The sequence below is a fragment of the Canis lupus genome, chromosome 17, assembly GCF_048164855.1.
Source record: "Canis lupus baileyi chromosome 17, mCanLup2.hap1, whole genome shotgun sequence".
In the NCBI taxonomy this organism is placed as follows: domain Eukaryota; kingdom Metazoa; phylum Chordata; class Mammalia; order Carnivora; family Canidae; genus Canis; species Canis lupus.
This window is the reverse complement of record NC_132854.1, coordinates 1,188,586-1,208,427: the sequence shown is the minus strand read 5'-3', so window position 1 is coordinate 1,208,427 and position 19,842 is coordinate 1,188,586. Positions and strand designations below refer to the sequence as shown.

Sequence of the window (19,842 nt, the reverse complement as noted above, 5' to 3'; positions counted from 1 at the left end):
TCCTGGGATTGAGCCCCACATCGGGCTCCCTGCTCAGTGGGGAGTCTGCTTCTCCCTCTCTCTTCCTTCTTGTGCTCTCTCTCAAATAAATAAATAAAATCTAAAAAAAAAGAAAGAAAGAAAGAAACGGCTGCTCTTTGAAAATCTAAGACATGACAGCTGATTTCTGAGGACATATGTTCTGACAACTGCAAAAAAAACATATCGCTTCCTGGGACTGCGCCACACAAATGAACCTCCATGGAGCAGACTGATTACTGATAACTAGAGCACAGCTCTCCCTCTTTTTTATCTTCAATGGGGGGGAAAAAGTCATTAATAATACTTATTAAACTATGACTTTCAATACAGTTCTAAATTTAAGAGAAAAATTCTAAAGGACCACTTCAGCTCAAAGTCCTCTATACAGTTCTTTTTCACAACAATTATCTCAAACTCTAAGGTAAAAATGACAAAGTCTGTCGACTGTTTCAGCCAGAACATAAATCAGAGATTAAATCTGAAAAATATATCCTGCTGTCTTTCTAGAACACCAGACTGCATTTATAACCTATGTGTGCTACACACACACAAGATTCTAGTGATATGAACATAACTGTATTAACGTAATTTCCTATGACACTATGCTCATGTGAAACACCCATGACGATGAATCTCTAGTCACTGTTCTGTATAAATACCTACTGGATGACAGTTTGCTTTAATGTGATCACCAGGAATGAACCATGCATAGAAATATGTAAAAAGACAAGGAAAGCAAAGTTCCAAGTCCACTACCGCATCAGCAGTGGCTTCATTCCCAACCACAAACTAGATCTCCTGGAAACATGAGATCTGACCGCACATTAACCATGCGTTCCCGGAGCTACTTATCTTAATTCTCGAGCACTACAAGGTGCCATAATTCTCAGTCTGAAGACCTCAGTACTTGAGGACAAGAAAGCTTTATTTCAGTTTACTTATTTTTTAAACAATAAAGAGAATAGCACACATGGGTAAAGGAGACCAATAATCACTGAAGAAACTATGGGAATCCAGCAAGGGAAATGTCAATCAGTTACCTCAAAATGAAAGGCCCATCCTATCATACTTCTGAAATAGGGCCTTACTACTATGCACTTGCATTAACAAAGTAGAGTAGGCCAAAAAAGATTACAGTCAACCATGACTAGAGAGGAAAGAATTCCCATTTGAAACAGAGAAGAATAAAATCCTAAGAGGAACAATCAATGTGTGCAAGCTTGATTTACCCTGGAAGGAGAGACTGCGGTGTTGGGGTCGGGCCATTTAAGGTGTACACACTTATGCTACTGACGCCACTGCTTCCCATGCTACCAGCGCTCTGGGTCGACTGGGTGCTGCGGTCCTGGTAGTTAAGCGGGAGCGTCTGGGGCCTGGCGTAGTAGTAGGGAGTCGAGTGAGCATCTCTTGGTAATGCTTGAGCGAATAATGCAGCATAGCTAGAAACCTGAAAATGAAGTCCATTAAGAAATACAGAGATACAGGGGCACCTGGGTGGCTCAGTCAGTTAAGCATCCAACTCTTGGTTTCAGCTCAGGTCATGATCTCAGGGTCATTGGATCAAGCTGTGCATCATGCTCCTCGCTCAGCACAGAGTCCATTTGTCCCTCTCCCTCCCCCCACTTGTGCTCTCTCTAAAATAAGTAAATAAAATCTTCTTAAAAAAAGAATACAGAAATATAAAATTACAGAACACTTCCCAAATCAACAAAGATAATTTGTATTCAGATTTAAAAAAAAAAAAAAAAAAAAGATTTTAGTTCTTTCTGTAATTGATTTTGTACTCAGTAGGCAATAATTTAGTTGTTATACTTTTGAAATATGGCAGAACTGATAAAAGTTTCACAAAGTTTTCTAAACTCCAAAACTGCCACAGGGTCTGGCAACTAAAAACATGTTCCTCAGAATCCAAGCAAACTAAAACCCAAACAATCATTCAAATATTTTTGCAAGTGTGGCATTATCCTATAATGGAAGACGGCTCCTTACTCAGACGTAGGCTTTCAACATAAACAGGCCTCCTGCACCACACTCCTCCCCCATAGGCCCTCAAGTTTCTGTAGTGGAGCACCTTCTTGCACAAGACACTCGGCTCGCAGCAGCCAGACGGCTCTTCCAACACCACGTGGGCCAGAAACTAAACCCGCGTGGCAACAAAGTTCGTACTGGTATGACAGTAATTAATGTTCATAATGATATGAACATTTCTTGTGAAGACACAAGAAAACCTAAAAAGTCCTCTAACTCATACAGAATTGAGTATTAATATGCAGCTATGCTCCTATTAACAACTTGTGAAAACTGTTTTTATGCTCTATTTCATGGGACATTCTTGTATTTGAGGTAATAATGTAACTCTGGAAAATATCTGAAGGAAAAGCAGTAAGTGCCCTGTCTAAAGAAAGAAGGAAAGAAAAGAAAATCTCTTGACCTTCTAGGACTACCAAGAAAACTAGACAAGTTATTTCTTTCTCATTATTTTCTTAAGTAAAGAACCCAATTCCTATCAAAATTGGTATACTTGCCCTAACTAGACACTAAGCATGTTTTAAATAAAGGCACTGGCCACCTGAGTGGCTTGGTTGGTTGAGTGTCCAACTCTTGGTTTCTGCTTAGGTCGTGATCTCAGGGTCGTGGGATTGAGCCCCAGGCCAAGCTCCCTGCTCAGTGAGGATGCTGAGATCTCTGCTTGGGATGCTCTCTCATTCTCCCTCTGTCCCTACCCCACTCTCAGTTTGCACTCTCTAAAGTAAATAAATAAACATTTAAAAAAGAAAAGGCACTGAGCTGCCAACAGCCTCTTACCTTGTTCGGCTGCTTGCGCGGATCTTCACTAAGGCTTAGCAAGAGGTAGAGAATTGACCATTTATTTTTCAAAACTCCCTGTTTAAAAGGAAAACATTAAAAGAACAAGTCTGTACTACTCTCCAGCTTTATCTTTCTCCTAAATGATCCTTATTTCCAAAATAGAAACATGTTGTTGTTTTTTTAATTCACATGGTAATAAGTCTAAGTGTGTTCATATTTCAGGTATGACAAACAGTGCTACCCAATAGAAGGCTGCAAATAACATTTTCAAGAGGTCATGAAACTAACCAACCTCCTGAAACTAACCAACCCCAAAGTGCCTAATGAGAACATGTGTATAAATTACCCAATTACGGAATAACAGCAATTCCCCTTTAAAATACTTCTTAGAATAACCAACTTCCTAAATGTAGTGATTACAAGAAAAATGCCATCATGAAACAGGTGAACGCTTCCCCTCCTTTATCAAAGTGCCACGTAGGCCATAAAAGAGAATAATTGAAAGAAAAAAAAGGGAGATTCTAAAGTATACAATGTAAGTCTCAGCACCACGTATACTGAAACTCAAGGCTCTGCAGTAAGAGTTCTCAAAACAAGCAGTACCTAGGTTTCTATGTAAGGTTATCATATGGACTCCATTACTTTCCAATCGCGTCTCACTCCACCATAATAGCCCACCCTCAATACATGTTTCCCAAATTTACAGAGCATTTCTACTCCATTCATATGACCTTACCTTTTAGATGCACAAGCTGGAATACATAAATAGCTTTATTTATAAAACCATGGGACGGTTACTTACTTTACACAAACTCTTCGTTATATAAAATATTCCTCTAAAGTTTCTTTAAAGAAAAAGCTCAAAAAAAAAAAAAAAGGAAAAGAAAAACCTCATCTCAGGTATTTAAATTATGGTCTCACTTAAAAAGTTGATTTACACACAATTTTTTAGAAACAAGAAACTCACCAGCCCCGACAGAGTCCTCACTCTGGTGGCAAAGAGACAAAGGAGCAGATACACTCTGGTGGGATACGTGAAATGTCAGACATGGGTGAGGGGGGAGGTCACTAAAGTGGCCCATCATTTATGAAAGGATCCCCAGAGAGGGCAGGGTCTCAAAGAAGAATGGGTGATGCAGGCACAGAGGAGGGAGTAGGCATGGCCTTTTCAGGGCACTGAAGACAGATCACCCTGGCCAAAGCCAGGCAGAAGCATGGACACCAAAAGTAGAACAATGCATCAGATTAAAAGGGTCTCCAGCGTGGGACCAAGACGTCCAAGCAGGAAGCTTCTGAAGGCATGACTGTATCTGCTGACTGTCCCCAGAGGCTGGACTGCAGGAGACAGAATGAGATGCACAGGAAACTGCAGTCATTCAGGACAACATGGTCAAGGGGGAGGCGGACACTTGGTCTCTGCAGCCACCCAGGCAACCTTCACAGCCCCCTGTGGGGAAGGTCCTGGACTCCCTGGGCTCAGTGACACCACGGGTACAGGAGCAAGGCCTGAAGCCCATTTGCCTGCCTCCAAAGCGCCGCTCTTCACCAGATCCCATCTCCTTGAAGGGCTAGGAAGCAATCAACTAACAGCACTGCCACATACAGTAGGCCTGCGGGGGACGTCCTCAACATGTCACCTCCTGTAATCGGCATAACCACGTGGGGACACAGGCCTTATTCTCCATAAATGACAGAAGCAAAGGTGAAAACCTAAACCACCTACCTACCTCACAGAGCCACATGCTGGGATGCAAACTAAGGTCTGTCTGCCTCCAAAGGGGACAAATGAGAGGCATGCCTGAAAAGGACAACTAACGAGACTTGGGGACACAGCAGATGTAGGGAGAGGAATCGTCAATGTGACATTCAGGTTCCTGGCTCTTGGGAATAGACCAACAACATTATCATTCACCAAAACGGCAAACATAGAGGAAAGAGCAGAGGTGTGCATGAGTGGCTGTGAACAGACGCCTGGAGGTATGAAACAAGAAAACACAGGCATGTTCCTTCCTGGTCTGAGGCTACTGAGCTGTAAGTCCCTGAGGGAGTGTCCCATGGAGCGTCAGGATGCCCAGGAGGCTTTGGGAAGACAGCGGAAGTTTCACCCACACAGTGGGAGTCCTGGGTTAGACCTATAACTCTCACTTTAGAAATAAAGACGATATGCAGAGTGGAGAGCAAAGGAAGTTGTCAAAGTGAACAAAGCTGTGCACCAAAAACTCATCAAATGGCACATACAGAGGAGGAGGCATCATTTTTGTTAACATGAACGGAGCAGGTGTATAAAGGGCCAGGCTCAGCCTGAAGAGCCCCTGGCGCCGGGCAGCTGCAAGGAACTGTGGACAGACCAGGGAAGCAGGGCGGCACCAGGCAGGCAGGGGCCATCAGCAGCAGGGAGGCCTGAGGGGCCGCAGAAGGCACAGATCACCAGAGCCAGGGAGCCTGGCACGGGAGGTGGAGGGGCGCAGGGGTGCCTGGCAGGAAGGGATGAATAGCCTGGCACCACTCCTCACTGGCCTCAACCCTGCCATTTCCAGGCAAAGCCAACCAGAAGCCACAAAACAAAGAGAGCCCTGGGGCTGCCACCTGCACCTGTCAGCCCTCCAGTGCACAAAGCAGGGTGCAGAAGGGTGGGGTGGAGACCTGCTGAGCAACCAGGATAAATAACTCCAGAATCACAGATGTTTTAAATGCTTCTAAACTACTTTAGACCCTGTTATCTCGGATTCTGAAATCTTAAAGAACCATGATTCAGACAGAAAACTTCAAACGTACACACAAATTGAACTTTAAATGTAAGAATACACATTAGTGCACCCTAAGATCTGGAGAAACATCAAAACAAAGCGGTTAACTGACTCCAGCCGACGACACAGAATGCTTCTCCCAGCATTCATACCCTACTAAGGCTCACCTCCTCCACGGGCCAGCCACCCGCAGCCCCCACGACCCTCCACACCTCCCATACCACACCCTCACCACCTGCCCCTTTCTCCCGGCATGCAGCACAACTTTTTGCACCTGCTGCTGCCCTCACCAGCCATCCTCCCTTCTCCAGTTCTGTCAGCCACATTCCAGATTGCAGCCCAGGACTACCAAGACCCCTTCCCCAACATCTCTATACCACACCAGATCCCATTTGCCAAGTCCTGCCCACGCCTCACACAGGAGCACAGCCGAGAAGGGCTTTCAATGAAAAGGCAGGATCAAACTTTAAAACCAGGAACTGCGTGTTTTAGCAAAAAGATGGGAGCTGTTAATCTGCACATATTTTTCTAATTTGTTTAATTACTAGTGTTCTATTATCGTGTCCTAATATTGTTCATCCAACAACAAAATGTTCAAAATCAGAAATTTTTAAGTTATTCACTATAACAGCACCAATTCGGGTGTGATGAACACTAAAGTGTATCAAGAAGACAAGCTCTTGCAGCTATGGGTAGTCAAGACTTCCACCAGTGTGCTTCCTCCCTGTGATGGGACGAAGCCACCTGCACTACAAACTCAGGTGTCCATAATTCCAATTACTTTCCCCATGTGGCTTCCATCTTCTTTATAAGCAGTGTGGCATTAAATGCAGCTAAAAATTACATTTAATATTGAAAAGCTCTTAAAAGCCAAACACAATCTACATTTAAAACCTATTCCCCAGCATAGGAAAGTGGATGTGAGACCACAAGGCCCCAAATGGGTCTGATGGCCTCACCCCAGTGGGACACATGGTACCTGTGAATGCAACTTTCTGTGCAGCTCTGAAAATAACGCAGCATCCGCTTCTCTTCTCTGACGGATAACTGAAAAGTCAGAAAAGAAAAGGACTGTGTTAATCACATACTCTAAAATCCCTCTTATGATCCTGTTTCACCCATGGTAACAGGTTAACTGATGTCTGAAAAGAATCCTGAGCTTAAGAATCAAAATAATTAGCCAACAAGTGGCATTTCAGCTCTACCTATTTGGTCAATGCATTTAATCTCTCTGACGTTTGTAAAATATGGATGTTATTAGGCAGGAATCAAGGAATTTATAAGTTAAAAGGGACCTTTTAGATTCTACCTACAAATATTAATAAGCAGTCTAGTGAGGCCAACTACCACCAGTTTAATTCATTAATGACTACGTGAAAGGAGAGATGTATACTCCTGTAGGAGTGGTAAATTCAAATACTGTGGGAGTGGTAAATTCAAGGGCAATAACAAAAGTTTATCATTCATGATAGCTTACATTAAAACCACACATTCTAAGCATTTCTTTGAACATGTACAGCAAATATTAGTAAATGTCTTCAGATGCCCAGAGCTATGCTCACTAGTTTCCTGAAACCCACAGTAATACACGAGAAGCCCATGTTCTGGTCCATTCCATTAAGGATGAGGCTACACGCTGGGTCTGGGCCCTGAGGGAGGAGACCCCACTCACCCACACCTGTGACACCACACACACCACCTATGCACACGCGCCTTTCACAGGAACCCTGCCATACCCGCTACCAGAGAAAAGGCACCATTTTCATGATCTAGCTAATAGCATCTGTAGGCTCCAAGGAATCACCCAGCAGGACTGATTTCTTAAAATCTCATCAGCCAAGTTCACTTAGCTCTATATGTTCCAACTGGTTTGCAGAAAGACTGGCTTGATGGCCAATGCTTTTTCATATACATCAGCTAGGAAAGGGTCTTGGTATCACGTTCTGATCTTAGAAACCACATACCAGAAGTTAAATCATCCCAATTACATCTGCACTGTCAAGTCATCCTATGCAGAGAGGTAAAGCTATCTTTAAAATGTATTGCAGAAAATAAAATAATAAAATAAAATAATAAAATTAAATAAATAAAATAAAATAAAATAAAATAAAATAAAATAAATAAAAATAAAAATAAAAATAAAAATAAAAATAAAAATAAGATGTATTGCAGGATGCCTGGGTGGCTCAGTGGTTGAGCATCTATCTGCCTTTGCCTCAGGTCATGATCCCGTGGTCCTGGGAGTGAGTCCTGCATCGGGCTCCCTGATGTCTCTGCCTCTCTCTCTGCATCTCTCATGAATAAATAAAATCTTAAAAAAAATAAAATCAAAGAATTTACTTCCTTTTAAAACATATAGAAATACTCCAAATGAATAGTCACTAAATTAAGAGATGTTTTTTCTATAGAAAGAGACAGACACTAACTCAGACATGCAAAATAATCATAGGACAATAAAATAGTAAATAATACAAATAAAAATAAACAATATTCACGAAAAATAATGATTTATCCAATAGACTGCAAAACAAATCTTTACTTAGAATGTACCCCACTCACAAATGTGAGAAATTAAGAATCATTAGGTGTTAAACTTTGTCACACATGAGTTTTGCAATTTGTTTCAATATAAAACACCGTAACCTTTTATATTTTAAGTCGGGTATATAAAATGGAAAATGACCTTTGTGTTATTTCAGAAGACAGAACCACCCTAATTCAACTAACCTACCAAAAACTGTAATCAAATTTCAAAAATGCTAAAATGTAAAAAATTTATCTAGGAATTAAGGAAATATGGTAAGTCAATGGTGCCCACTACATCCACTACATGAGAGAGCCATCCACAGCACTCACTCCACCACTGCAGCTGGGCCATCTGAGAGCTGGGGATGTTGGGGGGGGGAGGGGGTCTGGGGAGGAGCAATGGTGGTAGTGGTTATGGACACCTGGTGGACACCTGGTGCTAACAGGCAGAAAAGGTGCATGGTGTCAATACACAACAAGTCTTATTTCAAAACTGTAGGATATTACACAGAAAAAAAAAAAAACAAAACTATGCATGGCTCCTGCTGTCAAAAGAAATCTCAAGACTTCCTTGCAATACCCACTCCAACAATGTCATGCCAGTTCTCAGTTTAAATAAACCTTTTTTATTTAAACTCAATTAGCCAACAAATAGTACATCATTAGTTTCAGATTAGTGTTCAATAACTCAAATCAGTTGCATAAATGCCCAGTGCTCATCACATCATGGGCCCTCCTTAATGCCCATGACAAACATTATTTTTAACTACTACGTGTATGTATAATATGATCAGGAGACCCTGAAATGTAAATTTGCAAAAGGAATAATCTATTAATATAGTACCTAATAGTTAGAGCTGTCACTAATAATTCAAAATGTAAAATAATCTAAAGTCTGAAATGGAAAAATAATCTAAGATGTAATAGTCATCAGGGTTCAAGAAGAGTAGTGTTCTTATGTTTAGTTTTATGGACAAGAAATGTAAATAAAAAGAAGTGTTTAGAGGTTAACAGCAGGATAAATACTCCATTTTCACCTCTTACATAAATAATATATCACGGTAAATAACACCAATGGATGGGTCATTTCCAAGCTGACTGCTCATCAAACCCAACTAAGCCAAGGTGAGGACTGCCAGGTCCAGGTACTTGAGCACAGTGCCTCAATCACCAAGGCCCCTCACCTCCAGCTCCGCTACACGGCCCTGTTTGACATGCTCAGACCACTGGTCAAATGCAGTGAACAAGGCACCAACTCGCAGTTGGAGACTATGCCATGAAGGAGGGAAATCCTAGAAGGTGTCACCACTGGTTTGCCAACACAGTCAGAAGTAACCGAAGTCCATTTCATCTAGGCAGTTAACAGCCAGACCTCAGCAAGGAAAACACACTGACCTTCATAGCAAGGCTTGCTTTTCTAGCAGGTGAAGCTGGGGTGGGACAGCCCAGAGAACTGTGAGGAGCAGGCCTCTGGAGAAAAACTACCCTCCGACTGATACAAGAGAAATTTCCTATGTGGGTCTTTCTGCACAAAGCCTCCCTCCCTCAGTCCCAGAGTACAGAGAGGCAGCAGAGCCCCACCTTATACAGCCAGAGAACATCACAGTACCCCGGTGCTAATAAATGAAAAGCTTTCTTCTCAAAGGTAATGATGTCTTTCTTAAGCTTTCAGTATCAGCTCAGAATTAAAAAGTTCATAAGTTCTAAAGTATTAGAAGTCTGGAGGTTGACAATCAATAGAAACAATACTGAGCATTTTCTTGCCAAGAGCATTCTATGATATGTGGTCAAAAGGTGCATAATAAATACTGCAAACCACAAGATATACAGGAGTGCACACTAAGCCCCTTATGCCCCTCATACTCAGTCACTAAAGCATCCAACTCATGATTTTGGCTCAGGTCATGATCCCAGGGTTGTGAAATCAAGCCCCACATCAGACTCCACACACAGCAGAGTCTGCTTCTCTCCCTCTCCCTCTGCCCCTCCCCTCATGCTCTCTATCTCAAAAAAGTAACAATGAGGAAAAATACATACGTTCTTTCTTGATTTTTTCAGCTACAAGAAATTCATCTCTTTCAACAGTTGGGGCAAAGTTGCTGCCAATAACTCGCACAGCGTACTGGAACTGCTGGGCTACATCAGCTGAAAGGTAAACACAAGGATGCAAATTATTGCCAATCAGGCTAAGTTCTGATCACCTCATGCTTCAGTGGAGACAATAGATTGGGCATATCTAACTACCTCCTACTTTCCTAAAGTTTTAACACTGCAGGCAGAGGAGCTATTAAGAAACCAAAGTAAATGAATGACATACAGTTCCATAAAACAAGAAAGGGACAGGCCTGCAGTCTGATGAATCCCTAGGAGACAAATCCACTAAACTGAGAATAAAGAATTTTATTACACACCTCTCACTCACCAGGACAGACTATACTGGAGGTCACAAAACAAACTTTATTAAATACGAAATAACTAAAATTATTCAAATTATGCCTCTCTATCAATAACAGAATTAAACTTGAAATTAGCAGAATACCTGAAAAATCCTCAACCATCTGGAAGGCAAGTAACACTGTATAACACAATGGCCAGAGAAAGTCTCAAAGAAAACCAGAAAATATCTTGAACTGAGTGAAAATGAAAATACAACACTAAAATAGGTGGGACACAGCTAAAGCAATGTTTAGAGAAAACATATAGAGTATAAAATGCTTTTATTAAAAATGAAGATGGGTCTCAAATCAATCTCAGCTTACAGAATAAAATCTAGAAAAAAGAAGCAAACTAAACTCGGCCATTGTGAAAAAATAAAATAACAGCAATAATCAATGACATTTAAGAGAAAAATAAAAAACAAAATCAGTGAAATCAAAAGCTTGTTCTTCAAAAAAAATTTTAAAAAAGGAATTGAGAAACATAAATTTGTGACCAAGAAAATTAAGACACAAATTTAGGGATCAAAGAGGTGATACTTCTGATCGCACAGAACTGTTTGAAAATGAAAGCTAAATAACTGCCATAGATACTCCCCTCCAGGAGCTAGTATGACATAACACCCACCCCGTAAGTGTGGGCTGCTCAGTGTCTTCCCTCCAAAGAGGAGAGCACAGAAATGGGGAAAAGCTTCAGGCAGAAGACTTCTGAAAAACACACCTCAGCCAGGTGATCAAGGTCAAGACAACAGTGACCACAGTGACGAGTGACCCTGACATGATGTACCCTGGATACAAGGTAAGGAGAAGGACAATTTACCTCTGGGACCTTCCTTCCAAACACACATATAACCACAGTCTAATCACGGGGGGGCGGAGGGGAGGGGGGACCAGCTAAATCCCAACCAAGACATTCTATAAAATAACTAACTTTTAACCCTCGAAACTGTCAAGGTCATCAAAAAAACAAAAAAATAGTAATTTTTAAAGTCTGAGAAACTCTCAGAGCCAACAGGAGCCCAAGGAGAGATGACAGCTAAAGGTAACATGGTACTCTTGAAGGAGCCCTACAGGAGTAAAGAGGCATTAAGGGGCAATAAGTGAGAAAATCTGAGTAAAGTATGTAGTGAATAACCACCAGACCATACTAACATTAAGACACTAACAATGGGAAGGGCATGGAATATAAAGGGGACTCGCTATGATAGTCAAAATGTTTCTGTAACTCTGAAATTATTCTAAAAGTTTATTTTTAAAAACATACTAAGTCTAAAGCCCATCTTTCACCAATCGTGATTTATTGATCTGGAATGGGACCATGGTACCAATATGTTTTCAGGGGCACCCGAGTGACTCAGTAAGTTAAGCAGCTGACTTGATTTCAGCTCAGGTCATGAGCTCAGGGTCGTGAGATCAAGCCCCGTATCAGGTTCACATTCAGCGCAGAGTCTGCCTGAGATTCTGTCTCCTTCTCCCTCTGCCCCACCCATCTCCCCACCTGCTCTCTTAAATAAATAAATAAAATATTCTTTAAAAATGTTTCAAAACCTCTGTTTTAAAACTTTAAAAGAATAAGGCAACTTAAATGTGGGAGGAAAATGGTTTCTTGGGTAAACTCAAAAAAGAATCTCAGCCCATATCCTACAACATATACAAAAGTTAACTCAAATTTGTCATAGTAAGCATAAAACATAAGCCTAAAACACTCTTAGGGAGGAAAAAAACAGAAATCTTTGTGACTTGGAGTTAGACTAAGAGTTATGTAAGATACCAAAATCCTGACCCATTAAAAAATGTGATACACTGGAGTCCATCCAAGATTAAACTTCTGCTCTGCAAAGGACACTGTTAAAAGAATGAAAATACTGAGAAAACATTCGCAAAACACAACAAAGGACTTGAATTCAGATATATAGAGAGAACTCTCAAAACTCAGTAAAGGGTGAAAAAAGAAATCCAAATAAAAACATAAGCAAAAGTGTTCAACAGACAATTCACCAAGAAAATGAACAGCAAAGAAACACGTGACAATATGCTCGATGACATTCGTCATTAGGGAAACATAATTTAAAACCACAAGGAGATGCCATTATTCACCTATTAGAACTGCTGAAATAAAAACAGACTGCCACCACCCAGGCAGGAAGCTCTCCAAGCTCAGGAGCTCTTCTCACATTCTATCTGGTGAGCATGAAGCTGGCACAGGCACCCATTCCTACTCTGCCCCCTTAAATTATCCACATGGTAGTCAGAGTGATTTTTTTAAAACATAAACACTACCATTGGTCTGCCTGAATCCTTCCAACACACCCAGAATAAAATATAAACTCATGAGGATAGCCTACCCAACCTGGTCCCTCTTACCAGCCCTGCTTTGCAGTCTTGCCAATCCTTGAGCACATAACACCCGCTTCCAGCTCAGAACCTGACCATCTTCTCCCACATCTGCCGGGTACTCATTCCACCACTTCACCTGGTTCTCTATTTAAATGTCATCTCTTCACACTGCCTTCCTATCTCAAGCACGCCCCAACACACATGCACACAGGCAAGCCCACACTAAATCCTCCTTAAACACCACTATGAAGCACAAAATGTGTTTAGGGCTTTTTGAATGCATACAAAAGGGGAGGGGGCAAGCCAAAAGAAATAATCGAAGTATTTCTGTGGAATCCTAAGATTAGGGAGTAGTTTTTCTTCCCCATACTTTTCCAAACTTTTAAATTCTCCAAGTAATAAATATTTTTTTTTAAAGATTTATTTATTTATTTATGATAGAGAGAGAGAGAGAGGCAGAGACACAGGCAAAGGGAGAAGCAGGCTCCATGCCTGGAGCCCGATGCGGGACTTGATCCCGGGACTCACAGGATCTCGCCCTGGGCCAAAGGCAGGCGCCAAACCGCTGAGCCACCCAGGGATCCCCCAATAAATTTTTTTTTAAAGAATTATTTTTTTATTCATTTATTTATTTATTTGAGAGAGAGAGAAAGAGAGAGGAAAGAGAGAGAAAGAGAGAGGCAGAGACACAGGAGGAAGGAGAAGCAGGCTCCACGCGGGGAGCCCCATGTGGGACTTGATCCCAGGACTCCAGGATCGCGCCCTGGGCCAAAGGCAGGCACCAAACCGCTGGGCCACCCAGGGATCCCTAAGTAATAAATATTAATTTTATATATATTAAAAGTGGCATTGAGGCACCTGGGTGGCTCAGCCGGTTAAGTGTCCAACTCTTTATCTCAGCTCAGGTCTTGATCTCAGGGTTGTGAGTTCAAACCCCAGGCTGGGCTGCACACTGGGCATGGAGCTTGCCTAAAGTAAAAAAAAATGTGTCACTGAAAACTACATGCTTACAAAGGAGTGCCTGTAAAACTATTCTACTTAAAAAAAAAAAAAAATACTTATAAATTCCTAGGATTCTGAGTTCTAAAAAAAAAAAAAAAAGTTCATTAACAAAATATTCAAGTATGTTGAGAAAAGGAGCAGTATGCCTCGACAGCAAGTAACAGGGAGGACCCCTCGTGAAGTGGGCTGTGTACCGAAGGCCTCTCTGAGGAAGCAGCCCTCTGACAGGGAAGAAGTCTGCCCTGTGAAAGGATACAATGAGATTCACATGTACACTGTTCCTCAACAGATGCCCATGGGTTCTAAAATCCAAATCATAAAAGCTAAAGTCATTCCATCAAGAGCCCCAGGTGAGGAGGCCCAGGCTGTAGCTCTTTAATGATTGGCTTAGCCCAAGATTAAAAATGCGAATGTTCCACAAAACATCTAAGGAATGTACTATGTCTCCACCTCCAATCTGCTCTGGGTGTCAGGAGCCTGGAAGGGAAGCCAGTGCTCCTCTGCCCAACCTCTGAAAACCTCTTTTTGAGAAGAACTAAGCACCAGTAAATTCAAGGACACACCCTGTCCAACAAGAACCAGAGAGCAGACATCGTGCTGTGCTCTCGCGCGCTCTCTCTCTCACACACACTCTAAGACAAGCAGGTGAAGACGGAGGCGAGAGGCTGTGCCACAGGCAGGGCTAGTACTCTGCTGCCTCCACCCAGCACACAAAGAAATGAGCTGTCAGTTCCACACAGAAGAACAGAAAGGAATTAATTCAACACATCAGGTTCTGGAACCAAAGCTGTGGGTTCCAATCTTGGTTCTGCAATTCACTAGCTCAGTGACAGTGAGCAAACTACGTACTCCCTGCACGTCTGTTTCTTCAGCTAGAAGGTGAGGGGAGTAAGTATTCCAACTTCCCGGCATCACTGGGAGCTAAGTACATACACTAGCTCACAGTACAAGTGCAGTGTCACTACCTACAAGTTAGTAGGTACTGGAAAAATGTTAGCTATTTTTATTATTATTGTTATTAATCTGAAAATGTCATCCCAAGGCATGTTAGGTCTACCACAGCCGTTAAAACTGCAACTCAAGGGATCCCTGGGTGGCGCAGCGGTTTAGCGCCTGCCTTTGACCCAGGGCGCGATCCTGGAGACCCGGGATCGAATCCCACGTCAGGCTCCCGGTGCATGGAGCCTGCTTCTCTCTCTGCCTGTGTCTCTGCCTCTCTCTCTCTCTGTGTCTATCATGAATAAATAAATAAAATCTTTGAAAAAAAAAAAAAAAAAAACTGCAACTCAATAAAGTGTCCAGCTTTCAACTTCTCAGCAAGATACTTTGGTCTTCATTTTGTAGATTTCATGTAGGAAACATTAATTCTATTCACCTGCTGTGATGAGATTTATTCTCTAGAAAGGACCCTCGAGCTGCAGCTTAGGAGAGGCTGGAGGAGGTACAACACCAGGACAAGAAATGCATGGAACTGCGTAGTCTTAATCCAAAGAGCACTTAGATGTAGGCCCAAGGGTGTTAAATGGCAGCTACCTTCTATATTCCAAGAGGGCTCCACACACTCAGATAAAAGAAAACTGAACACAGAGATTTACAAAGCAGTGCGGCTCGGGAGAAAGCACACAGTGCAGCTGTGACCTGTCTGGTAAGGCCCGAGTATGTGCCTCACTGCTTCTCCTGTGTGCATACGATGCTGCATCCTAAAGAACAGACGACATGCCAGCTAAAGCACAAGTGCTCTTGACGGGATGAGCACTGGGTGTTATTCTGTATGTTGGCAAATTGAACACCAATAAAAAATAAATTTATTATTAAAAAAAAAAAAAAAAAAGCACAAGTGCTATGTGGAATACGAAACCAGCCACGCTTCATGCCTCCAAATGCAGGTCACAAAGACTGCATATTAGTGTGTCCAGAGACCCAGCTCCCAAAATCCCCAGAGATGGGGCCACAAGATCAATTCTGAACAAGCATCACATGTAGAGAATTAAAAATGACAAGGTGTGAAAGCTTAGATACAGTAAAAGGTCCCCTCTTCGGCCACTGCCGCCAGGCCTCCAGAGCCCCACCGCACCCGTTATCTGGTTCTCCCGACCACAGGTGCAACTCCAAATGAATGAAAAGCAATGCTCCAAGACAAAAACAAAAATAAAAAACTTTGCTCTAGATTTGTGGTTCTCAATCTGGTCTCAGGGCCCCTTTATACTCTTACTATTAAGGATCCCTAAAAGAATTTATTTATATAGGTTAAATCTATCAATATTTACTGTATTAGAAATTTAAACCAAGAGCATTTTTATATTTTAATTCGTTTTAAAATAATAAGCCCATTAAGCACAACTTTCAAATAATGCTTAAAACTTTGAAATTTCAACATTTTAGTATTTAGTGCGCTTTTAAACAAATAGTTAATATAAGTTTTAATGTCCAGTTAATATATATTGATTCCCCAAGTATGTAATCAAGGGAAAACCATAACTTATTGGGAACTTCATCAAGGGCTCTTCACCGTTTTTGGAAAATCATGAAAGCAAACAGCAATAGCACCTGAGGTCAGTGAACCGGCAGGACAACCCTCCTTCCCTTGCCTGCACCGCAGCCCAGAGAACACTCACAGCACTGCCAAGGATCTGGGCGATCATCTTACCTCAATGCCCTGTGCACTACCATCATACCTGAGCACTGATGTTGAAATCCTGAATAAAAGTTCTGTATTTGTTATCTCACTAAAAAGAGGATTACAACGTATGAAAAGGACTGTTGGCCCTGACAGAGGTGAAAGACTGTAATATCAAGAACACTGTTTCCAAACAGAAATAACTATCCAAAGACATAATAAGTAAAACATGTTCTGGGAGAAAGGCAAGGATATAGAGAATTTTCCTGTCACGGGCTGGCAGGATTTCAAGCAAATTCGCAGGCTGGAAAAGGTGAGAAATAGTGGTTATACCAACTTTACAAACATGTCAAATACCATTACAATTAGGTGCTTTGTTTCTGAAGGTCCTTTAAAGCCAACTGTAAAAAAAAATGTTAAATACTTTATGAAAAACTGATTCGGAAAAAAAAAAAAAAAACTGATTCAGGGGCACCTGGGTGGCTCAGCGGTGGAGTGTCTGCCTTTGGCTCAGGTCATGGTCCCAGAGTCCTGGGTTCAAGTCCCGAAACAGGCTCCCTGCATGAAGCCTGCTTCTCCCTCTGCCTATGTCTCTGCCTTTGTGTCTCTCATGAATAAAAATAAATAAAAATCTTTAAAAAAAGAAAAAAAGAAAAAAACTGATTCATATGAAACTTGTATTAAAAATAACAATGGGTGACTGGGTGGCTCAGTTGGTTAAGTGTCCAACTCTTATTTCAGCTCAGGTCATGATCTCAGGGTCCTGGGACGGGGCCCCACATCAGGCTCTCCGCTGGGCATGGCCTCTGCTTAAGATTCTGTCATCTCTCTGCCCCTCCCCCTGCTTGCCCCAGCTTGCTTGCTCCCTTGCTTACTCTCAACAAATACCGGAGTGTCTGGCTGGCTCAGTCATAGAGCACCAAACTCTCCACCTGTAGGTCATGAGTTCAAGCTCTGCATCAGTGTAGAGCTTAAAAAAAAAAAAGTAACAAGTACCAATTATTCTTCAGTATCACAGCATTGAGAAAGCAATATTACAAAACTATAAAACCAATCGATTATGACATTAGGAAAAGAATCAATCAAGTGCTCTTGGTTATCAGATAAAATACCCACTAATGAAAAAAAAAATTTTAACAGTCAAACATTGCAAAGGCAGCATTCTTATGGCTCCTTTGCTCACTAAGGCAAAACAAATTAAAATAGAACAAGGCAAGTTATTAAATACTTATAAATTCTTCAGTAAATAGCATAATTTGGAATTGTGATTATAATTGGCAATCCTAGCTGTTGAGAAAAGAACAAACAAGGAATCATCTTTAATGCATTTTATGATACATTTTATTTGGAAGAGCCCCTTGGGATCTCACAGAGAGCCTATTTACTCTTAATTCAAACACAATTTTAAATAGAGTGGAGGGTATAGAACTTTGCTGAAGATAAGTGCTTCAATCTCCTTGAACAGGTGAAACAGTCAAAGGAGCCTCAAATATTTTTTAGATTTTTTTTTTTTTCATTGAGAAACATCATGCTACCTCACAATGAGTGGCCTTCAAAGCCCAGTTGGGACAATGGGAACAGACCACCATGTGGCTGATCCCCGGAGGAAAACTGAGGACCCGCCGGTGTAATGAAAACACTGATGCTGGAGTGAGTCACAACCAGCAACCTTAGCTCTGACTTCTCAGATTAGGAACTTCAAACCAGAAAGGTAACTGGAGTGCCCGGGATACACACACAGATGAGCTGGAGACAAGACCTGAAGACAGCACGCCTGGCTGGCAGCCCCAGCAAGGCCTCCGCACCAGATTCTGGGCATTCTGGGTCCCCAGATGCTCCCAGAGCCTCTCCCTCCACTCAGGCCTGTTTCAACATCTCCTCAGAGGCCTCCCTGCAGGCCACTCTATTTTTCATCACAGCATTTACCGCTAACATGCATTACGCTGGTTTATCACGTCTCCTCCACCAGCACGGGGCACCTAGAGAGGAATGGCTTGTCTGAGCATCTCTGCATCACCGGCACCTGGTGTAACGTCTACAGGTGCAGGGCCCAAACACTTGTTGGATGAATAAAGTGACAGAGTTAATTAAACTTCATGAAATGTAGCAAGCACTGTGCCAAGTTGGTGCCGCTTTACAGAAGTGGAAAAGAAAGCAAAGCAAAGCAAAGCAAGAAAGAAAAGAAAGAAAAGAAAGAAAAGGAAAGGAAAGGAAAGGAAAGGAAAGGAAAGGAAAAAGAAAAGAAAAAAGAAAAGAAAAAAGAAAAGAAAAAAGAAAAGAAAAGAAAAAAGAAAAGAAAAAAGAAAAGAAAAGAAAAGAAAAGAAAAGAAAAGAAAAGAAAGAAAAAGAGAAAAATCCATCTTTATCCCTTTACCTTATCATAGAACAGCAAACGAATTATGTACCTAAATGTCATAAATCAAGAAAGGTCAAAATTTAGTCTCAATATTTTCACAGTGATTTTGTTTGAAGTCTTCCAGCAAAAAAACTGCCCCTTTTCTTTGCCCCACTGTGGTGCTTTAAGGAATGGTAACCCGGCTTCTTCAACTGTCCAGAACATGCAGCCCCAGGCCCCCGCCCGCCCCCGCCCTCTCGGAGCACCGCGACCCCCCGACGTCCCCACTGCACGGGGCTGGGCTGGGCTGGGCTGGGCTGGGGCGCCGCGGCGGGGCGGGGCGGGGCGAACCCTCCGGGAGCGCGAGCCCGGGGCCGAGGCGCGGCCTTCGGAGCTGCTCGGTTTTCCCGAGGGGCAGGGCCCCGCCGCGGCTCGCCACCCCCGGCCCGTGCCGAAGCGGGAAGCGCCCGCGAGCCGCCTGCGCCGGGTCCGCTGGGGGAGGGGGGGGGGCGGCCGCGGTGACTCAGCCCGGCCTCCGCCCCGGGGCCGCAGCGCCCGCAGGCCGGGCACAGCCTGGGGCCGGGCACAGCCTGGGGCCGCCCCCCCCCCGCCCCGGGACGCGGGCCCCCGCGGCCTCCGCGCCTCCAGCTCCCCGCGGACGGGCGGCCTCTGGCACGCGCCTTCACGCCCGAGCGCGGCCCAGCGCCGCTACCTTCGCTCCTGCCCAAGATCCGGCAGCACAGGTTCTGCAGCAGGACGTTCGGCGACTTCTGGTCCGGGGTCGCCATCCTCGCCCGGGACGGCCCTCGGGGGCCCGCAGAGCCCCGGCCTCGGCCGCCCGGCCCCACGCCGCGCGGGGTCTCGGCGCCCCAGACAGGCTACGGCCCCGCGGGCAGGGCCGGCGACGACGCCGCCATTTTAACGGAACCCGCCGAAACCGCGGGCTCTTCCCACAATGCTCCGCTTCTTCCGGGCGCTCGGAGCCGCGGGTGCGCCCGCCAGAGAGCTCCCCGG

General features: G+C 43.2%; 1 protein-coding gene and 2 long non-coding RNA genes across 5 annotated transcripts in view; 1 reads left to right on the top strand and 2 right to left on the bottom strand.

Annotated features, from left to right (window-relative positions):
• TUBGCP3 (tubulin gamma complex component 3) overlaps positions 1-19,749 on the bottom strand; it is an 83,430-nt gene extending 63,681 nt beyond the window's left edge. For 2 of the 3 annotated variants that reach the window (XM_072782358.1, XM_072782357.1), the window contains exons 1-5: positions 19,541-19,749; positions 10,140-10,247; positions 6,556-6,623; positions 2,827-2,904; positions 1,251-1,468 (exon numbers count right to left, since the gene is read on the bottom strand). In XM_072782358.1, the coding sequence (XP_072638459.1) occupies positions 1,251-1,468; positions 2,827-2,904; positions 6,556-6,623; positions 10,140-10,247; positions 19,541-19,616 (548 nt within the window). In that variant the 5' untranslated portion in view covers positions 19,617-19,749. The remainder of the gene's footprint in view (positions 1-1,250; positions 1,469-2,826; positions 2,905-6,555; positions 6,624-10,139; positions 10,248-19,540) is intronic. The other variant, XM_072782356.1, reaches the window with a different exon arrangement.
• The window catches only part of LOC140607806 (uncharacterized), a 35,232-nt gene that overhangs the window by 1,049 nt on the left and 14,341 nt on the right, over positions 1-19,842 (top strand). Inside the window, exon 2 of the long non-coding RNA XR_012009711.1 lies at positions 10,161-10,254. This is a non-coding gene — a long non-coding RNA (uncharacterized lncRNA). The remainder of the gene's footprint in view (positions 1-10,160; positions 10,255-19,842) is intronic.
• LOC140607807 (uncharacterized) lies at positions 17,965-19,045 on the bottom strand. Its single transcript, XR_012009712.1, has 2 exons — positions 18,899-19,045; positions 17,965-18,472 (listed from the first exon to the last, which is right to left on the bottom strand). It is a non-coding gene; the product is annotated as an uncharacterized lncRNA (long non-coding RNA).